At 38.4% G+C, this 16,444-nt stretch overlaps 3 protein-coding genes across 5 annotated transcripts in view; 1 reads left to right on the forward strand and 2 right to left on the reverse strand.

Moving 5' to 3' along the window:
• LOC106868753 (cilia- and flagella-associated protein 299) overlaps nucleotides 1-813 on the reverse strand; it is a 24,567-nt gene extending 23,754 nt beyond the window's left edge. The window contains exon 1 of the mRNA XM_014914177.3: nucleotides 605-813. Within this exon, the coding sequence (XP_014769663.1) occupies nucleotides 605-712 (108 nt within the window). The 5' untranslated portion in view covers nucleotides 713-813. The remainder of the gene's footprint in view (nucleotides 1-604) is intronic.
• On the forward strand, nucleotides 737-9,888 carry LOC106868743 (methylthioribose-1-phosphate isomerase). Of its 2 annotated transcripts, none has more exons than XM_089340564.1 (5): nucleotides 737-865; nucleotides 3,444-3,688; nucleotides 4,992-5,161; nucleotides 6,380-6,781; nucleotides 7,770-9,888. In XM_089340564.1, exons 1-5 carry the CDS (start codon nucleotides 761-763, stop codon nucleotides 7,922-7,924), a joined length of 1,077 nt encoding a protein of 358 aa, XP_089196690.1. In that variant the 5' UTR covers nucleotides 737-760; the 3' UTR covers nucleotides 7,925-9,888. The 2 variants fall into 2 exon arrangements, with proteins under 2 accessions (XP_089196690.1, XP_014769631.1); XM_014914145.3 differs by having other exon boundaries at nucleotides 821-2,258.
• A 2,345-nt stretch (nucleotides 9,889-12,233) lies between these two features.
• The window catches only part of LOC106868767 (uncharacterized), a 57,608-nt gene continuing 53,397 nt past the window's right edge, over nucleotides 12,234-16,444 (reverse strand). For both annotated transcript variants that reach the window (XM_014914195.3, XM_014914188.3), the window contains exon 5: nucleotides 12,234-16,204. In XM_014914195.3, the coding sequence (XP_014769681.1) occupies nucleotides 15,711-16,204 (494 nt within the window). In that variant the 3' untranslated portion in view covers nucleotides 12,234-15,710. The remainder of the gene's footprint in view (nucleotides 16,205-16,444) is intronic.

Consider the following 16,444-nt stretch of genomic DNA (forward strand, 5'->3'; position numbering starts at 1 on the left):
TATATATATGGTACTACTAAAGCAGCGCGGACCCGAACGCGCGAGTTAGTCTTGAGTGGTCGATCCTAACCCTAACCCTATCCCTAACCCTAACCCTAACCCTATCCCTAACTCGCGTGTGCAAATGAATACGTGTTTAGGGTTAGGGTTAGGATCGACCACTCACGACTAGCTAGCGCGGACGCGCGATTGCGCGTTCGGGTCCGCGCTGCTTTAGTAGTACCTATATATATATATATATATATATATATATATATATATATATATATATATAGATGGATGGATGGATGGAGGGAGAGAGATGTATGTATGAATGTATGTATGTAAGCGTGTATGTGTCTGCCTGTGTTGAACTTTCACAGCATGGCAACTGGTGTTAGATTGTTTACATCCCCGTAACCAAGCGGTTCGGACAAAAACAAAAGTTTTACCAGAATCAGTACTAGACTTAATAAAAGAGAAAAAATAAAAAGAAAAAACAAAAGAAAGGAAAAAAACAACAGTAAAAAACAAACAAGTAATGAGATTTTTACGAATGTTTGTTTGAAAAGCGGTGTCTGTCGTTAGCGAAGAAATGCCTAGCGGTGAAACAGAAAATAATTACCTCCAGGTAATAAAGGTCCAGGGATGTGATTTGGGAGTCAAGAAAATCTTCGTAAGTGTTGAATTCCGAGATAATGTTGTCAATACCAGAGTGTGGATCTTCGTCCATGTTTGATAACTGCGACGGCAGGGAGGACGATGGCTGATAGCAACAACAATGGTGGCGATAATCGTGGTTTGTGGTGTTTTGGTAACCAAGGAAAATAAATACAATACCACAGCAACGGCGGTAACAGCAGCAACGGTAGCAGCTGTACATTGGGTAGTATTAACATGTACTTTTTTGTCTTGGTATAAAACAGTGCTCCGCAACATTTTTTCACTTGCGGTGCACTTATATTCCTTTTAAAATTCGGCGGTACACCTGAACTAAAAGTATAGGGGAAAAAATTATATTCAGGTCACACTGCGGCACAGGTTTATAGTCGACTCTGTAATAGTGGAGGCCTCTAGCGTTCTTGGTACCTGGGCCATATCCCTACTCACCGCTATAGATGGCAGAGAGTGCTGTCCGCAAGTGCGAGCTCCGTAAGTCAGAACGGCTGTTTCAGTGCATCGACCTCGCCCTCTTCCGGGGTAACGTGTCTTCCGTTTTATCTGCTGGGGCCATGAGAAATGTTTCCATATTGTGATTGGCCTTAACCAGTTGAGCATGTCCCTTAGTGGCTGACGATGTATATTTACCTTCGCCTTAGTGAAGGCAGAGGTATTGTTTTCAGTCGTGTTTGTTTGTTAGTTTGTCCATGGACAAGATATCTCAAGAACCACTGGATGGATTCGGATGAAACTTTCAGGGATGTTTGACCTCGTGACTGGCACGAACTAATTAGATTTGGGGATCGATGGTTTCTGTTTAATCGTTGAGGAGACGTTGGTGTTGCCTTGGCGGAGATTTGCGCTCTCTGAGTGCTCGTTTATTTTAATGGTCATCATTAAATAGCGGCTATGCTGGGGCATCGCCTCGGGAACTTTTAGTCGAATGAATCGATGGCACGTAGTTATCAATGAATGGTTGAATGACCAAATCCAGGCTTCTCTGCTAGTTCCTCGACAGTTACGATGGGATTTTGTTCCACCAAGGTTTGCAGAATGTCCTCGTCGAACTCTACAGATCTTCCAGGATGAGGCTCGTCTTCTAGGCTGTACTTTCGGCTCGGAATTTCTGGAACCACAGTTGACACTGGCTTACGCTTATTGTCCGTTCCCAAATACTGTTTTCCTTGCGCTTTCCGTTGCCTTGTTGCCTTCATTGAACTCATATATAAATATAAATATAAAGAAGGGAGCTCAAATTTATTGGGAGTTATATGTATGGATTAAAACAGTTTGATTCAAATTCATACACTCCTGTCACGGCTGGAATGTCTTGTGATCTATAGCTCTTTTGAATCTGGATAACATAAAAGGATTGAGAAGTCAATTAAAGTCCCGCTTTATTGACTCCTGTTATCTCATCAAGAATATAGAGTTATCTGCCCTTCGCCTCACTTCCCACCAAATATTTATTTCTGTGCAAAATGGCAAACTTGTTGGAAGCGATAAAGTACGAGCGAGGCAGCTTAAAGATCCTAGATCAAACCTTGTTGCCAGAAAGTTTCGATTATATAACACTTAAGAATACAGACGATGCTTGGCATGCTATAAAAGATATGAAGGTTTGTAAATTCCATTCTTCTCTTTTTATGCTTCCCGGCTTATGATATTTTGAAAAAAAAAATATATATATAGTGCACGTGTTTCATTCTTTAATTACTTGGGGCTTATTAATAGCCACTCTATATATCTCTCACGTACATCTTACAAACACGTACATCTTACAAACACGTACGTGCATATATTTCCCAACTTTTTCATCTTCCTCTTTACTTATCGTACTAACGGCGTTACCTTGTTATGATAATAATATATATTATATATATATAGAAAGATAGTTAAGTAAGTTCTATACTGAATAGTAGTACTAGTTATGAGCTAAATGTAGTAAAACTAATCACGAACACAAGTTTATATTATCGTTATGAAATACACGTAGGTACCGTAATAGCTCTCGGGTATAATCCAGGTATCGGCTAAGCGCATCAAGTAATAATAAATATCAACGAACTCTTAGTATGAAATATCCCGTTGTAAATCTTCTGAATTTCTAATTCATGTTTCGTTTTACTGGATTACGAATATCAATAGGGTGTGCAAATGATTTCAAAGAATACGAAAACTAGTACATCTTCAAATTTTACTTTTACTTCCACTGTTGGTCATACTGTAGTTTAATGTTTACAAATATTGTAAACATTGATACTGTGTAATTTGAAGATATACCGGTCTCCGTATTTGTAATTGTTATATATATATATATATGTGTGTGTGTGTGTATGTATGCAGTTGCGTGCAACTAAGCTGCCTAATATTTATATAAACATATAAACTATGAATGGAAATATCAAATAGCAAATGAGATATTTTAATTGATGTAGCTTAAAGTATATAAAATATTCGGCGATCTTTTATATTTTATATACTTTAACCTACATCAATTATTTGGCCTTGACTTTTATAATTGCTTTGCTGTAGTTTGAATAGCTGGAATCGCCCCAGATACAACGGTCGGCCCATCCTTCGTATCCCACAAATACATCCACACATTTTATGTACTTAAAACAAGTTTAACTTTTTAAACGTAAGGGGAAAATACTTTTATTCTATGTATTCACATATATGAAAATGAACAGGTACTATTTAAAGGTGGAGACGTGGTTGGGAAGCAGACTTCTTAACCGCACAGCCATGGTGATGACAGCTTCTTATTGTTTAATATATTTCCATTGTGGTTTTATTTGTAGGTGCGGGGAGCTCCGGCTATTGCTATCACTGGTTGCTTGTCACTGGCCGTTGAGCTCTTCAACTCCAAGACCAGTTTCCAAACCACAGAAAAGCTGTGTGAATTCATTGGGAATCGGCTGAAGTATTTAGTCAGTGCCAGACCAACAGCTGTGAACATGAAGGAAGCGGCATCTCGTCTGTCTTTGTTAGCAGAACAACTGTCAACATCAGAGAAAACAACCACTGTACATGATGTAATGGACAGGTATGTATATGCATAGAAGACTCTGTATGTGTGTGTGCATATAGTTTTATTTTATATGTGTGTGTGTGTGTGCGCACTCGGTGAAATTCGTCTTGCAGGATCATCACAGAAGAAAGTATAGGTGGATACATATTTTTCTGGTGTAGAAGACATGAGTATGAGCCATGCCATTCTGGTGTTGGTTTTGCCATCAAGACAGAAATAGCTAGATACATCCTTTCTATACGCAAAAGTATTTCTGATCACATCATGACACTAATGTTGGAACTTGATCACAACACTCCTGCTATGCTTGTCAGTTGCTGTGCTTCAACCATGGCCAGCACTGAGCAGGAAAAGGATGAATTTTACAACCAACTCTGTGATGTCGTCTCCAATTGTCACCATAGCGATAAACATATCCTTATGGGTGACTTTAATGCTCAGATTGGTATTTTCAGAAATGGGAGAGTGTATGCAGCCGCTATGCTGTAGGTTGAATGAACTCCAGCGGTCTGCATGTGCTCTCCATTTGCAAGGAATTCAGTCTAAGCATCACAAATACCTTTTTTTCAACAGCGAATTTGTTGCAAGACGAGCTGGTTACATCTTTGATCTAAGGATTGGCATCTTGTAGTCTATATTATCACTGAGAAATGAGATATTAGGGACTTTAACATTACATGTTTCTTTCATAACATCTGCTATCTCTCTAACCATTCTCTTTCCATAGTAAGGTTATGTTCTATCTGAATCACAAGACTACAAAAGTCATCAGTGCCCTAAACACATTAATGTTCTGCCTTTGAAAACTGTTGAAAAGCAGGCTGTGCTCTCTATCAAGTTGGACAATGCACAAAACACTGTTGATATCAAATGATGACATAGAATCATCTTGGAAGGCTCTGCGTGATGCGACAAGACAGCCTGCCTTTAAAATTAATGTAAGTCGCTGAGCACACTAAAAGCATGTATACCCTTAATGTAGTTCTTGGAAATTTAGTGCGTCACAGAATGTGACGAGGCTGGTCCTTTGAAATACAGATACAACTCACTTTTGCCAGCTGATTGGACTTTCAGTTTCTGCCGTAGAAACATTGCCATATCAGATCAGAACCTAGTTCAGGTTCGCAGTTTTCAGTGTATATATTTTTCATTTACTGATTTCAGTCATTAGATTGTGGCCATGCTGGGGTACACCCTTGAATTATTTTGTTGAATAAATCAACTCCAGCACTTATTTTTTTTTATCTAAAAAAATTTTTTTTTTAAACCTCTATGTTTATCTATCTATGTATATATATATACATATATATATTAACAGGATCACTGCTGAAATTGAAGAAATGTTGGATAAAGACATCACTGACAATAAAAACATTGGCAGAATTGGTGCCGAGAAGATCCTGGCAGACAACAACAATTGTCCAGTGTCTGTGGTCACACATTGTAACACAGGTTCTTTGGCCACGGCTGGTTATGGTACAGCTTTAGGTATGGATCTTGTTAGTTTTTATTTTTTCCTTTATTCTATCTTATTTTACAGCTTAACTTGGAGAACATTTACGCCACTGACTTGCAATCAAATATGTTTCAGCTGTGACCATTCCGTCTTTTACTCAGACATGGTCTATCTAGGAGTATTTTATTTAATGTAGGTAAATGTGCAGGTGTGGCTGTGTGGTATGAAGCTTGCTTCTCGGCCACATGATTCCAGGTTCAGTCCCACTGCACGGCACCTTGGGCAAGTGTCTTCTATAGCCTTGGGCTGACCAAAGCCTTGTGATTGTAAACTGAAAGAAGCCTGTCATATATTTATGTTTGGGTCCTCCCCCCATTGTTTGATAACTAATGTTGGTGTGTTTACACTCCTGTAACCTAGCAGTTCAGCAAAAGAGACTGATAGAATAAGTACTAGGCTTATGAAAGAATAAATCCTGGGGTTGAGTTGTTTGACTAAAAACCCTTTAGGGCGGTGCTCCAGCGTGGCTGCAGTCAAATGACTTAAGTAGAATAAAAAAATAGTGCTTCTAGGACTACATTATCCAAAATATTTTTCCTTGGTGATATTTAACTCTTGGTTCCTCCTAATACTGTCGACTAATGATCAAAAATGTCTTAAGGATTACTGTCCTGTCTTTCAACTGGCACTCCGTTGGTTACGACGATGAGGGTTCCAATTGATCTGATCAACGGAACAATCTGCTCGTGATATTAACATGCAAGTGGCTGAGCACTCTACAGACACGTGTACCCTTAATTCAGTTCTTGGGGAGATTCAGCATATGGCGTTATGATAAAGCTAGTCCTTTGAATTACACGTACAATTCATTTTTGCCAGCTGTGTGGACTGGAGCAACGTGAAATAAATTGTCTTGCTCAAGAAAACAATGCATTGTCAGGAATTGAACTTGTGCCTTTACGATCGTGAGCTGTGAATACCCTAACTACTAAGCCATGTATCTTCACAGTCTTTTATTTAGACATAGTGTGTCTGTGTATCTAGGAGACTGCATTATTTAATGTCTTGCCTTATTGTTGCTCACTTCAGGGTTAGTTCTGATTCACATTTTCTGTAAACACCAGACATTCTAAACAATTATACCAAAGAAACACTTCTGTTTATGTAATTTGAACCTATGACCCTGTGGTGTCATTTGCACATCACCTTCACCACATGGCTACCATACTTTTCTTTCCTTCTTTTTTAAGGGGTCATCCGTAGTTTGCACGAGAAGATGATGTTGAAGCATGTTTACTGCACCGAGACACGTCCCTATAACCAGGGTTCACGCCTGACAGCCTTCGAGATAAAACACGAACAAATGCCTGGCACTTTGGTCTGTGACAGCATGGTGGCAATGTTGATGAAAGAGAAGAATATAGCCGCAGTGGTTGTGGGAGCTGACCGGGTTGTCGCCAACGGAGACACGGCTAACAAGATTGGAACTTATCAGCTGGCCATTGTTGCCAAGTACCATGGGGTTCCGTTCTATGTAGCGGCACCCAGCACGTCATGTGACATGGAACTGAAATCTGGAACAGAGATTGTCATTGAAGAGAGAAATTCCAAGGAGATGACAAGCATCAAAGGGATTGCTACTGCTCCCAAAGGTAAAGTACCGCTTCACCAATGCTCTTCTTTCCCCTTTATGCCAGGTGGCACATAAGGCTTCCACTCTCTTTCTTTCTTCCATGCTGTCCTGTTGATGGCTGTGCTTTGCACCTGATTCTATGTTAATTATCTGCTGGTTTTCCCTTCTTCTTCAACAGTTCTTCTCCAGGTGTTCCTTGGTCTTCTGCACTTCCTCTTTCTTTCAAGGGCCCATATTTGGAGAACCTGGCGATTAATTTTGGATATTATTGATTGATATGTAAAGTGTCAGATTAAGAGAACGCTGATGAGACCTTGTTACTACTGGCACTCCATCGGTTTAAAAATCAGTTAAATTGAGGGCAGTTGGTGTTTTTTAACAAAAATATAGTAAAAAAAGTTAAGGAATAATGTTTCCAAATTATTCAGCACTAAAGCTAGATGTACTCTAGCACAATGGATTCACAAACTCTCAACTTCTCAAAGAAAGCTGTTAAATTTATGACAGAGCTGTAGAAATTTTGGCAGCTATTACCTCTCCTGGCAACAACGGTGTTGTCTTTCTGTGTGAAAGGTAGATTGCATAATACTTGAGTACTAAGTGTGATATTGCTTGCATGGTAGCGAAACATGGGTATTGTATGTAGAGGATGTGAGGATGCTCCACCGGGTATGTAATATTAGTGTAATTTAATGTGGTGAGCTGGGAGAATCGCTAGCACGCCAGGCTAAATGCTTAGCAGTATTTTGTCTGTCTTTACATTCTGGGTTGAATTTCTGCCATGGTTGACTTAATCGTTTATCCTTTTAATGTCAATAAAATAAGTACCGGTTGAACACCTGGGATCTCTGTAATCAACTTAACCTCTTTCTTGAATTTGCTGCCTTTGTGCCAAATATTTGAAGCATGATTGATATTTAAAGTGTCATCATTTGAAATCTTTGTTGCTTACTTTTTTTCACATTTTCCCTACTTTTATAAATTTTTTTAAAAAATCGTTTCTGCAGACATGTCATGCTGGAATCCTGCCTTTGATATAACCCCTTCTGAACTGATTACTGGCGGCATCATAACAGAATTTGGACTTTTCAAGCCATCACAGCTGGAAACTGAACTGGAATCGGTACTTACAACTCAAAAGAAGAAAAAGCTTAAAGACTAACCAATTCTTTCAGGTAGTTTGTGTTCGTGGTCCCTGCAAGATCCCTGACTGTGGATTTCTGAGTACAGCAGATTGCGGAAAGTTAAACTTGGTTGTCATTCAGGTTTTTGTAAACTTCGAAGTGGTTCATTGCATGATGGAATATGACTATTAATATATCCCAGGTATTAGGGCAACCAGCTGGCAGAATCATTAACATGCCGGACAAAATGCTTAGCAGCATATCATCTGTTGTTACGTTCTGAGTTCAAATTCTGCCGGGGCCAACTTTACCTTTCATCCTTTCAGGGTCGATAAAGTAAGTACCAGTTGAACATTAGGGTTGTTATAGTTGATTAATCCCATCTCCTGAAATTGCTGGACTCGTGCCAAATTTTTTGACCATTTTTATAATTATACTTACTAGCTGGACCCGTGAAAAATTCATGGAAAGTGTATTGGTGACATGAGAAATGTTTGGGGTCGGGCAAAAGTAGATATACAGTTGTTTAACCCTTCAGCATTCAGATTATTCTATCAAATGTAATATTTTTTTTATTCATGTTGCTTTGAATTTATCCTGAAATTATCTTGTAGCTTCAAGATTTCGGTTATGTGACCGTATATTCTTTAGACGAACATTGGAGGATAGGTGTGAGAGACCAAATCTGGCCAGTTTCAACATAAAACAAAGTAAAATGTTTTGGCCGGATATGGCTGGTTTCAATGCTCAAGGGTTAATAGAGCTGGAATGTTCTTTTCATTTTTAGGATAAGAATTCTATGATCCATGTTCAGAAAGAATTAGAAAGAACATACTTAGAGCATAAAATTCATAGCCCTAAAAAAAAAAAGAAATAGAGAAATGAAAAGAACATTCTGTTCATTAAGCATCTGTATACCTACTTTTGCTCACCCCTGTATATTGAATCTGTTAATCTTTCATTATCTCCTTTGACGACCATATTTCTGAACTTAAATACATTATCAGTTAATGTTTGTTTTTCCATACTGGCATGGGCTGAAGGGTTTGACAGCGACTGGAGAGCTGCACCAGGCTACAATTGTCTGTTATGGCATGCTTTCTGTGGCTGATAAAACTGAAATAACACTGATCATTAGAAAAACATTTTGTTAAACTGAAAGAATTGTCCACTACCTTGTTGTTGGTAAGGGACCTTATGTGGTGACCAACTCCCTGTTAGTCTCGCTAGGGACCCCGGCACCAATGTCATGACCTATTGGAGGAGGACTTCACCCTGGTTGAGCCGTGCCTGCTTTGTCCCCAACACTTCTCAAGCCCTATCTCCTGGGGTTTCCATCTGATAAACAGGCACAAGAGAAAACCTGTCTACCAGCGCAGCAAAAAAAAGTGGCCACCTACATTCGATTAGGTGCCATGTTAGCAAGTGTGGGGGGGTGACACTGCCCCCCCCCCCCCAGCTCCAAATAAAAGTTATCGTTTTTTTTTGTCTCTAACTATTTCTATGATGCCGAAGTGTAAAGGATCTTTCTTACCAGTCCTTCCTTTCCTCTCTGCCTGCCATCCTTTTCCTTCCACTTTAATGGCATCTATAAAACACATCCATCTTATCCCCTTCTAGGGTGTCCTGCCCACAAACTATTACTGTCGTTGGTCATTTGATTTTGGTTTTTCTTTTCCCAACTTGCCATTCATGCAGTGGCAAGTTTGATACTTTGTTCATCTCCACATGACAATGGAAACACCTTAAAGGCAATGGAAACACCTGACAATTAGCCAAGCTGGTTCTCTGTATGTTACAACTTGTGCAACAAGCATTGTTTTAGCCATGAAACAATCACAGTCCATGTTTTACCTGTTACATTTCTTATATTTTTGGACTTTTTAGCAGCTTTGGTTGCTAAGCTATGATTTTATGGTGATTGTTAGATTACTGAAATTTTTTGGATTTCAATATTCGATGAAGCAACTTAAAACGTTAATAAACTCATTTTATCATACAATGTCTGCTGTTTGTCATCTATCCTAACTGCTTGCATGCTCAGAACTTACTAACTTCCTGCACTTGTTTCCTATGACGGGGTGGTGGTGTGTGCTGAAATGTTCTTGGCTTTGGGTAAAAGAAACTACTGGGTTGATCAATTAATTATGATTTTATTCAACATATTCCCCTCTCAGATTCACACTCTTAGTGCAGCGGTCCTTCAGTTTTTCTGAGTTCTATAAAAAACGATTTTGGAAGGTTGGGCCTTCACCAGGGCTCTGTAGCAGTGATCATGTCTGAATCAGAGGGAAATTTTGTTACCTTGCTATGTTTCTACAGTTGTGGAAAGAGGGGCCCAAGTCAGGAGAGTATGGTGGGTGGTCTTATAATTTGAAGCTAACGTGCGTATTTTCTGTAATTTCACGAGCTGTGTGTGCTGTTGCATTGTCCGGCATAAACAGGACACCACTACTCAGCTTTCTATGGAATTTCTACTTCAAAGCTTCTGCCTGGCTGGCTCTTGTGAAACCGTCCCACCCATACCAGCATGGAAGGCGGACGTTAAACAATGATGAACATGATGATGATGATGACTATTGCTTGGCAACCGGTGTTAGTTTGTTTGCACTCCCTTATTTTAGTGGTACCACAGAAAAGAGACCAATAGAATAAGCAACAGACTTAGAAAAAAGCAACTGCTGAGGTTATTTTGCTCAACTAAACCAACTGAAGTCCATAGATTTTGTTGTTAATATTTATCTGCAAAAAGGTGGCATGCTGGCAGAATCATTAGCACACTGGACGAAATGCTTAGTGGTACTTAGACCGTTGCTATGTTCTGAGTTCAAATTGCACTGAAGTCGACTTTGCCTTCCATCCTTTCGGGGTTGATGAAATAAGTACCAGTGAAATACTGAGGTTGATGTAATCAACTAGCCCCCCCCCCAGCTCCCCCAAATTTCAGGCCTTGTGCTTATAGCAGAAAGGAACATTTATCTGCAATAAATCTGGTTGTACTTCTACAATACTCAAAATATTTTAACAATTAAAAATTTTTTTTATTTGTTTGTCATTTGATTGTGGCCATGCTGGAGCATTGCCTCTAGTAGAGCAAATCGACCCCAGGACTTATCCTTTGTAAGCCTAGTACTTAGTCTATCAGTTTCTTTTTGCCAAACTGCTAAGTTACAGAAGCATAAACACACCAGCATCGGTTGTCAAGCGATGTTGGGGGGAGGGGGGGACAAACAGACAGACGCACACAGATACATAACAGGCTTCTTTCAGTTTTCGTCTACCAAATGAACTCACAAGGCTTTGGTTGGCCTGAGGCTATAGTAGAAGACACTTGCCCAAGGTGCCATGTAGTGGGACTGAACCCGGAACCATGTGATTGGTAAGCAAGCCACTTACCACACAGCCACTCCTGGATAGGATTTTTTAAACATCGAATGGCTATGAGGGTGCATCTAAGTAAAATAGGAATGAAAGGGGTCAACAGGCAAAACATGGTTGAAAACTTAGCTATTACACCCCAGCATAACCACAGTCAAGTAAAATATAGTTTAAAAGTCGTAACTTATTTCTATTTCATTATCCATAAATACCAATTATCGTTTCCTTTTCTCCTATTCTTTCGTTTTGGAGTAGACCATTTTATGTGCCTGAATCGAAAGATGGCAATATTTTTCAGTCAATCAGACAGGTTGCTTCTTTATGAACATTTGGTCTTGCTTTCTTAGAAAACCATTTAAGAAGAGTAAAAAACGACTACTAAATGAAAACGTGCTTTATATAGTTTCAAGGTTTTGCGTTTTTTCTTCTTTCTCTTATCCATCCGTGACTAACACATTGACACAGGTAACATAACCAATTCATTGCTTCAGGTACAAAGTAGGTATTAATTTCATCTCGTAAAAGTTTAGCATCTGAAAAAAAAAAAATAATAAAAAAAAAAGAATGTTACCTTGATTGTGTCCCTTACATTGAAACAAGCGAGATAACTTCTAAAACTTTTGAAAATCATTTCGTGCTTTAGTGAAATGTTTACAAACTATCTTTTATCTTCAACTTGTTTCTGTCGTGAGACTGCGGTCATGCTGGGGCACCGCGATGAAGAATCAATCAACCCCAGTACTTATTCTACCGTAAACACACCGATATCCGCTGTCAAGCTTTGGTGGCGGACAGAGACACAATGACGCATGCGCGCGCACGCACACGTAGGATGGACTTCCTCCAGTTTCCGTCTACCACATCCACTCAATGCTTTGATATATATATATATATATATATATATATACACACACACACCCACATTTATGTGTGAGCAAGACAAAAAGGTAAAAAAAGAAGCAGAATAAATATTGTTTATATATATTTTCAAAACTTTTTATTAAGAAAATAACAATAAATAAAATTAACAATATACAAAGTAAAAAAGAAATGTAAAAGAAAAAAAACAACTTTTTTTTATAAATCCTCGAATTATTTCTGTTGTTTTTGTTTTATTTTTCGTTATTTTTATTTTTTATTTTTTATTTTTTTTCCGAACGTAAAGTCATATTAGACGAAACGGATTTATTGTGATTAAGCTTACCGGAAGTATATTCCGATGACCGGAAGCTGTATTTTTACGCGGATTGTCAAATTAAAGGCACAGAGTAGCTGTTACTGAAATAATTCTTTGTTTCTTTTTGCATTTTTCTTCCTTTTTTTTTTCTGCTTTAAGTTTTCTATTTTTTGTTTGTTTTTCTTGCTTTCGATTAAAACTTTAGATGAAAGGATTTAATATAAGAATCGATGAAAATTTAGTAAAGTTTACTTTGTAAGGTCATTTGAATTTTCAGAAAGAAATTGAAAATTAAAAATCAAACATATATATGTTGTATTAATTTTAATCATTGCTTCTGCAGGCATTTTTTTTTTCTTCATATACCTTAAGGAAAAGGGGTTGGTTATTATTGTTATTATTATTATTATTACTTTTTTTTCTGCTTTGGAGTAATTTATGTACCCCGAAATATAATGAAAGAATGGTCTTGAATTGAGTGGAATTTATAGACATCAATACCAAGAATTTAGAGAAATCGAAATGGGGAAAAAAAAAAGACAACAAAAAGCACAGTCTTCAGTGATATGACTGTCCTTATGATAATGGATTTTGATATTGGCACAAGACGACAAAAAGTGGAGGGAAGGGACTTTGTCACCTTCATCTACCTCAATACATAACGGGCTATTATTATTATTATTAAGGCGGCGAACTGGCAGAATCGTTAGCACGTTGGACAAAATGCTTAGCGGCATTTCGTCCGCTAATTAAATTCCTGAAATCCTTGGCCTAGCAGTGCTACCGAGTGGCATGCCGGTTCGAGATAAACCCCCACAGGTAAATAAGTGCCGCACTGCTCGAGATGCGCGCGGAGCGATTAAAACCGTTCCGCATGCACTCGCGCAGTGTTTCAGTATTGCTGAACAGCTGTTGTTGCATAATAGAACAAACCCGACCCTCAGCCGAGTCCACTATGAGGATTGCCCCACCATCAACATTTCACATGGCAAGGTAGGAAGTGTTTTGCTGTCAAGCGGCAATAGCAAAATTGGTTGTTTGATGGGCGAGGCTGAAAAGATCGAGAACAGGCACATTTCCTTTTGGGGGTCAAGCCCTTATCAACTTCAAGTAACACGTGGATAGAAAGCAAAGCAGTGAAACTTTGTCAACAGGTGTATGGCTGACAAATCTGATTAGGGCGAATGGCCCTGCGCTAGGCATGCATCTGTAAGTTGGTCGATAACACATGGACAAGACATTTAATCCGGCACTCTACAGTTTCTGTCAGTCCATTGTTAATTATATTCAAGAATGGTGGTTGACGTAGCAGAAAAGGTGAAAATGCCGGATTAAATGTTTTGTCACATGTAGAGTTACCTCCCTTTACGTTCTGTTGTCGTTTAAGCATCCCCTTCTCCCTTGACAAATTTTCCCCTTTCATTCTTCCGGGGATCGATTAAAATCAGTATCAGTCATTTACTGGAGTTAGGGTTCGATCTAATCGTTCACTTCTCTCAAAAACTTAATTTTTGCATATTGAGATTCGATTGGTTCTTATTGATTATTGATTAGAGGTTATTGATATTTGATACATATTAAGAATTGGTTGTTACATAATGAGACTTGATTGTTACACATTGGCACTTGGTTGGGACTTATTTATGCTTGCTCGATACATATTGACATTCGATTGGTATGCATTGAAACTTAATTCATACTTGGTTGGTATGCATTTTATCGATCCCGGACGGTCAGTGAAAATAAAGTTAAAACCGATATTCCCATCGAAATCTATTTACCTTATTCCGCCTCCTGAGATCGATACAGCGCATCTTAAAATTTGAAATCCTGCGTCCATGTTGGAAACCACCATCACCATCTCCCCCTCCCTTCTTCCTCATCATCATAATTGTCACCACCTTCGTCATCGCCATTATTATTATTATTATACAAAAGCTATTACACGCCAATTTTGTTAGGAAGAAGCTGTCTTGAAGATTGGTGACAACAAATCTCAAATCTCAGGAATCATCTTTAGGATTATTTCAGAATACAGGATGTCACTCTCTTGTGGATTATTCAGCCTTTTTTTTTTTTTTTTATCATTTTAAAGACCTGGAAAAACTAAACAAAAGAAGCGAAGAAACAGAAATATACTAAAACGACAGAAAAAAGAATACATTCCCGATTCCATATCGCCATCAGCCCAAACTTAGGGCTGGCGAAAGAAATCCCTTTATGCTTAGTATCAGAAATAGATTAACAGGTGTCTCGTTTCCTAATCGTACCAACCAACAATAGTGCTCCATCATATTATGACGAGGAAGGAATTATAGTTGCAGATGAAATTCAACGAAAGAAGATTAATCATGAAACGATGAATACAGATGAGAAGAAACAATTTCTTTAACATAGTGAGAAAATAGCGAAAAATGCAGAAAACGACGAAGAACTAAGATTCACCGTCTTCAAAAATCAAAGTAAGAACAAACAAAATCACGCATCCGTTGTGCCACATACTTCCGGAAAAAAATGTTAGAATGATATGCAAAAAAGTGAGATTCAGAATATAAACAATATGCAGAAAATAGATTACTAGTAAAAATAAAACTGACAATACAATGAACTTAAAGAGCATACCCCCAAAAGGTTTTCTTCCGCACCAAATATCTCAAAAGGTGCTTAGAGGTTCATTTCGTTGCACTCGTACACAATTTGAGAAATGTTTAAGAGAAAAACGAACTTAAAAGAGCATACCCCGAATAGTTTTCTCCCACACCGAATATCTCAAAAAGTGCTTACAGGTGCATTTGTTTGCACTCGTACACAATTTGAGAAATGTTTTTGAGAACAGTGTTGTGGAGTGCCTTAGCTGAAACTAACCAGTAATCTTTCGTGATTTATTTCCTGTAAATTATATCGTTTTAATAATTGTGTGATTTATTGTACTTTTGTTTCTTTCTTCTCATTCTTTGTCCTTATTATGTTCATTTTAACAGGAATAGATAACAGTAGTGCTTAAGCACCAGTTAAGTATTGAGGTTAATAGTGTTGACTGACCCTTTTCCGCTCAAAAATTTGCTAGCCTTGTGCCAAAATTAGAAACAATTATCAGAGTTCTTATCAAAAGCTTGACCTTTTTGTTGGTTTTTTTTTTCAGCAAGGAACCTTCCAGTAACTTCTACTGTTGTTTTTGCTTGTTTGTGTTGTTGTTGCTTTTCAAGCTACAACCCAACAAACAAAGGAATAATAGAGAAGAAGATAACAACGTTCGATTCCAATGCATTCTAAAGGTCACAAGAGGAGCTGCTGATAAGAGCTCTGTCATCTGACATGGCGTAACTTTCGGGATAAAACCGCTTGTCGTCTGTATTTATACTGCTGCTGGAATGATCTTTTCTTTGGTCGGACACGGATTTCGTTCGATACAACAACGAGGCGATGGTCTCCCTGGAGAGGAATCGATGAATACTTTCGCGTCGTTTTATCACCGACTTTGGCACCGAAGGCGGTGTATATTGGTACTTATCGGCTCCGTAACCGAAACCACCTCGGTAAGGGAGGTAACCGCTATTTTGTCCCTTGTTTAACCAGACGAAGGAGTTGACAAGGCAGAGAACGACACATATCCAGGCAAGAACGAAAGACCAGCCATGACTGTAGGTGCGCGATTCTTGGAAGAGTTTCTTGAATGGAACCGACTCACCTGGAAGAAGTTCGAGGCGCTGCAGCAGATGGCACTTACCATGAAATAATCCTATGGCACTTGTTAACATCATGGCTACAACGACAAGAAAAGAATGATAGGTTTAAAGTTTACAAACACAGAAACGTATGTACGTACGCATGCATGTATGAGTATGTGCGTATGCATATGTGTGTGTATATTTGTTTGTATGTATGTGTATGTTTATATGTGTGTATATATATACACGAGTGTATACAAGGATGTTTGTATTCATGTATGCATAAGTATGTATGTGTGTAGGTATGTATATGTAAACATGTATGCATGTAAGTA

Source organism: Octopus bimaculoides, chromosome 23, assembly GCF_046866305.1.
Source record: "Octopus bimaculoides isolate indiv1 chromosome 23, ASM4686630v1, whole genome shotgun sequence".
NCBI classification, from domain to species: Eukaryota; Metazoa; Mollusca; class Cephalopoda; order Octopoda; family Octopodidae; genus Octopus; species Octopus bimaculoides.

What these genes read in the sequence shown, in the direction of transcription:
- LOC106868743 (XM_014914145.3), top strand. Translation starts at nt 2,121, where the DNA reads ATGGCAAACTTGTTGGAAGCGATAAAGTACGAGCGAGGCAGCTTAAAG. An exon ending in ATGCTATAAAAGATATGAAG is followed by an intron (nt 2,259 to 3,443) that starts GTTTGTAAATTC and finishes TTTTATTTGTAG; the next exon opens with GTGCGGGGAGCTCCGGCTAT. An exon ending in GATTGCTACTGCTCCCAAAG is followed by an intron (nt 6,782 to 7,769) that starts GTAAAGTACCGC and finishes TCGTTTCTGCAG; the next exon opens with ACATGTCATGCTGGAATCCT.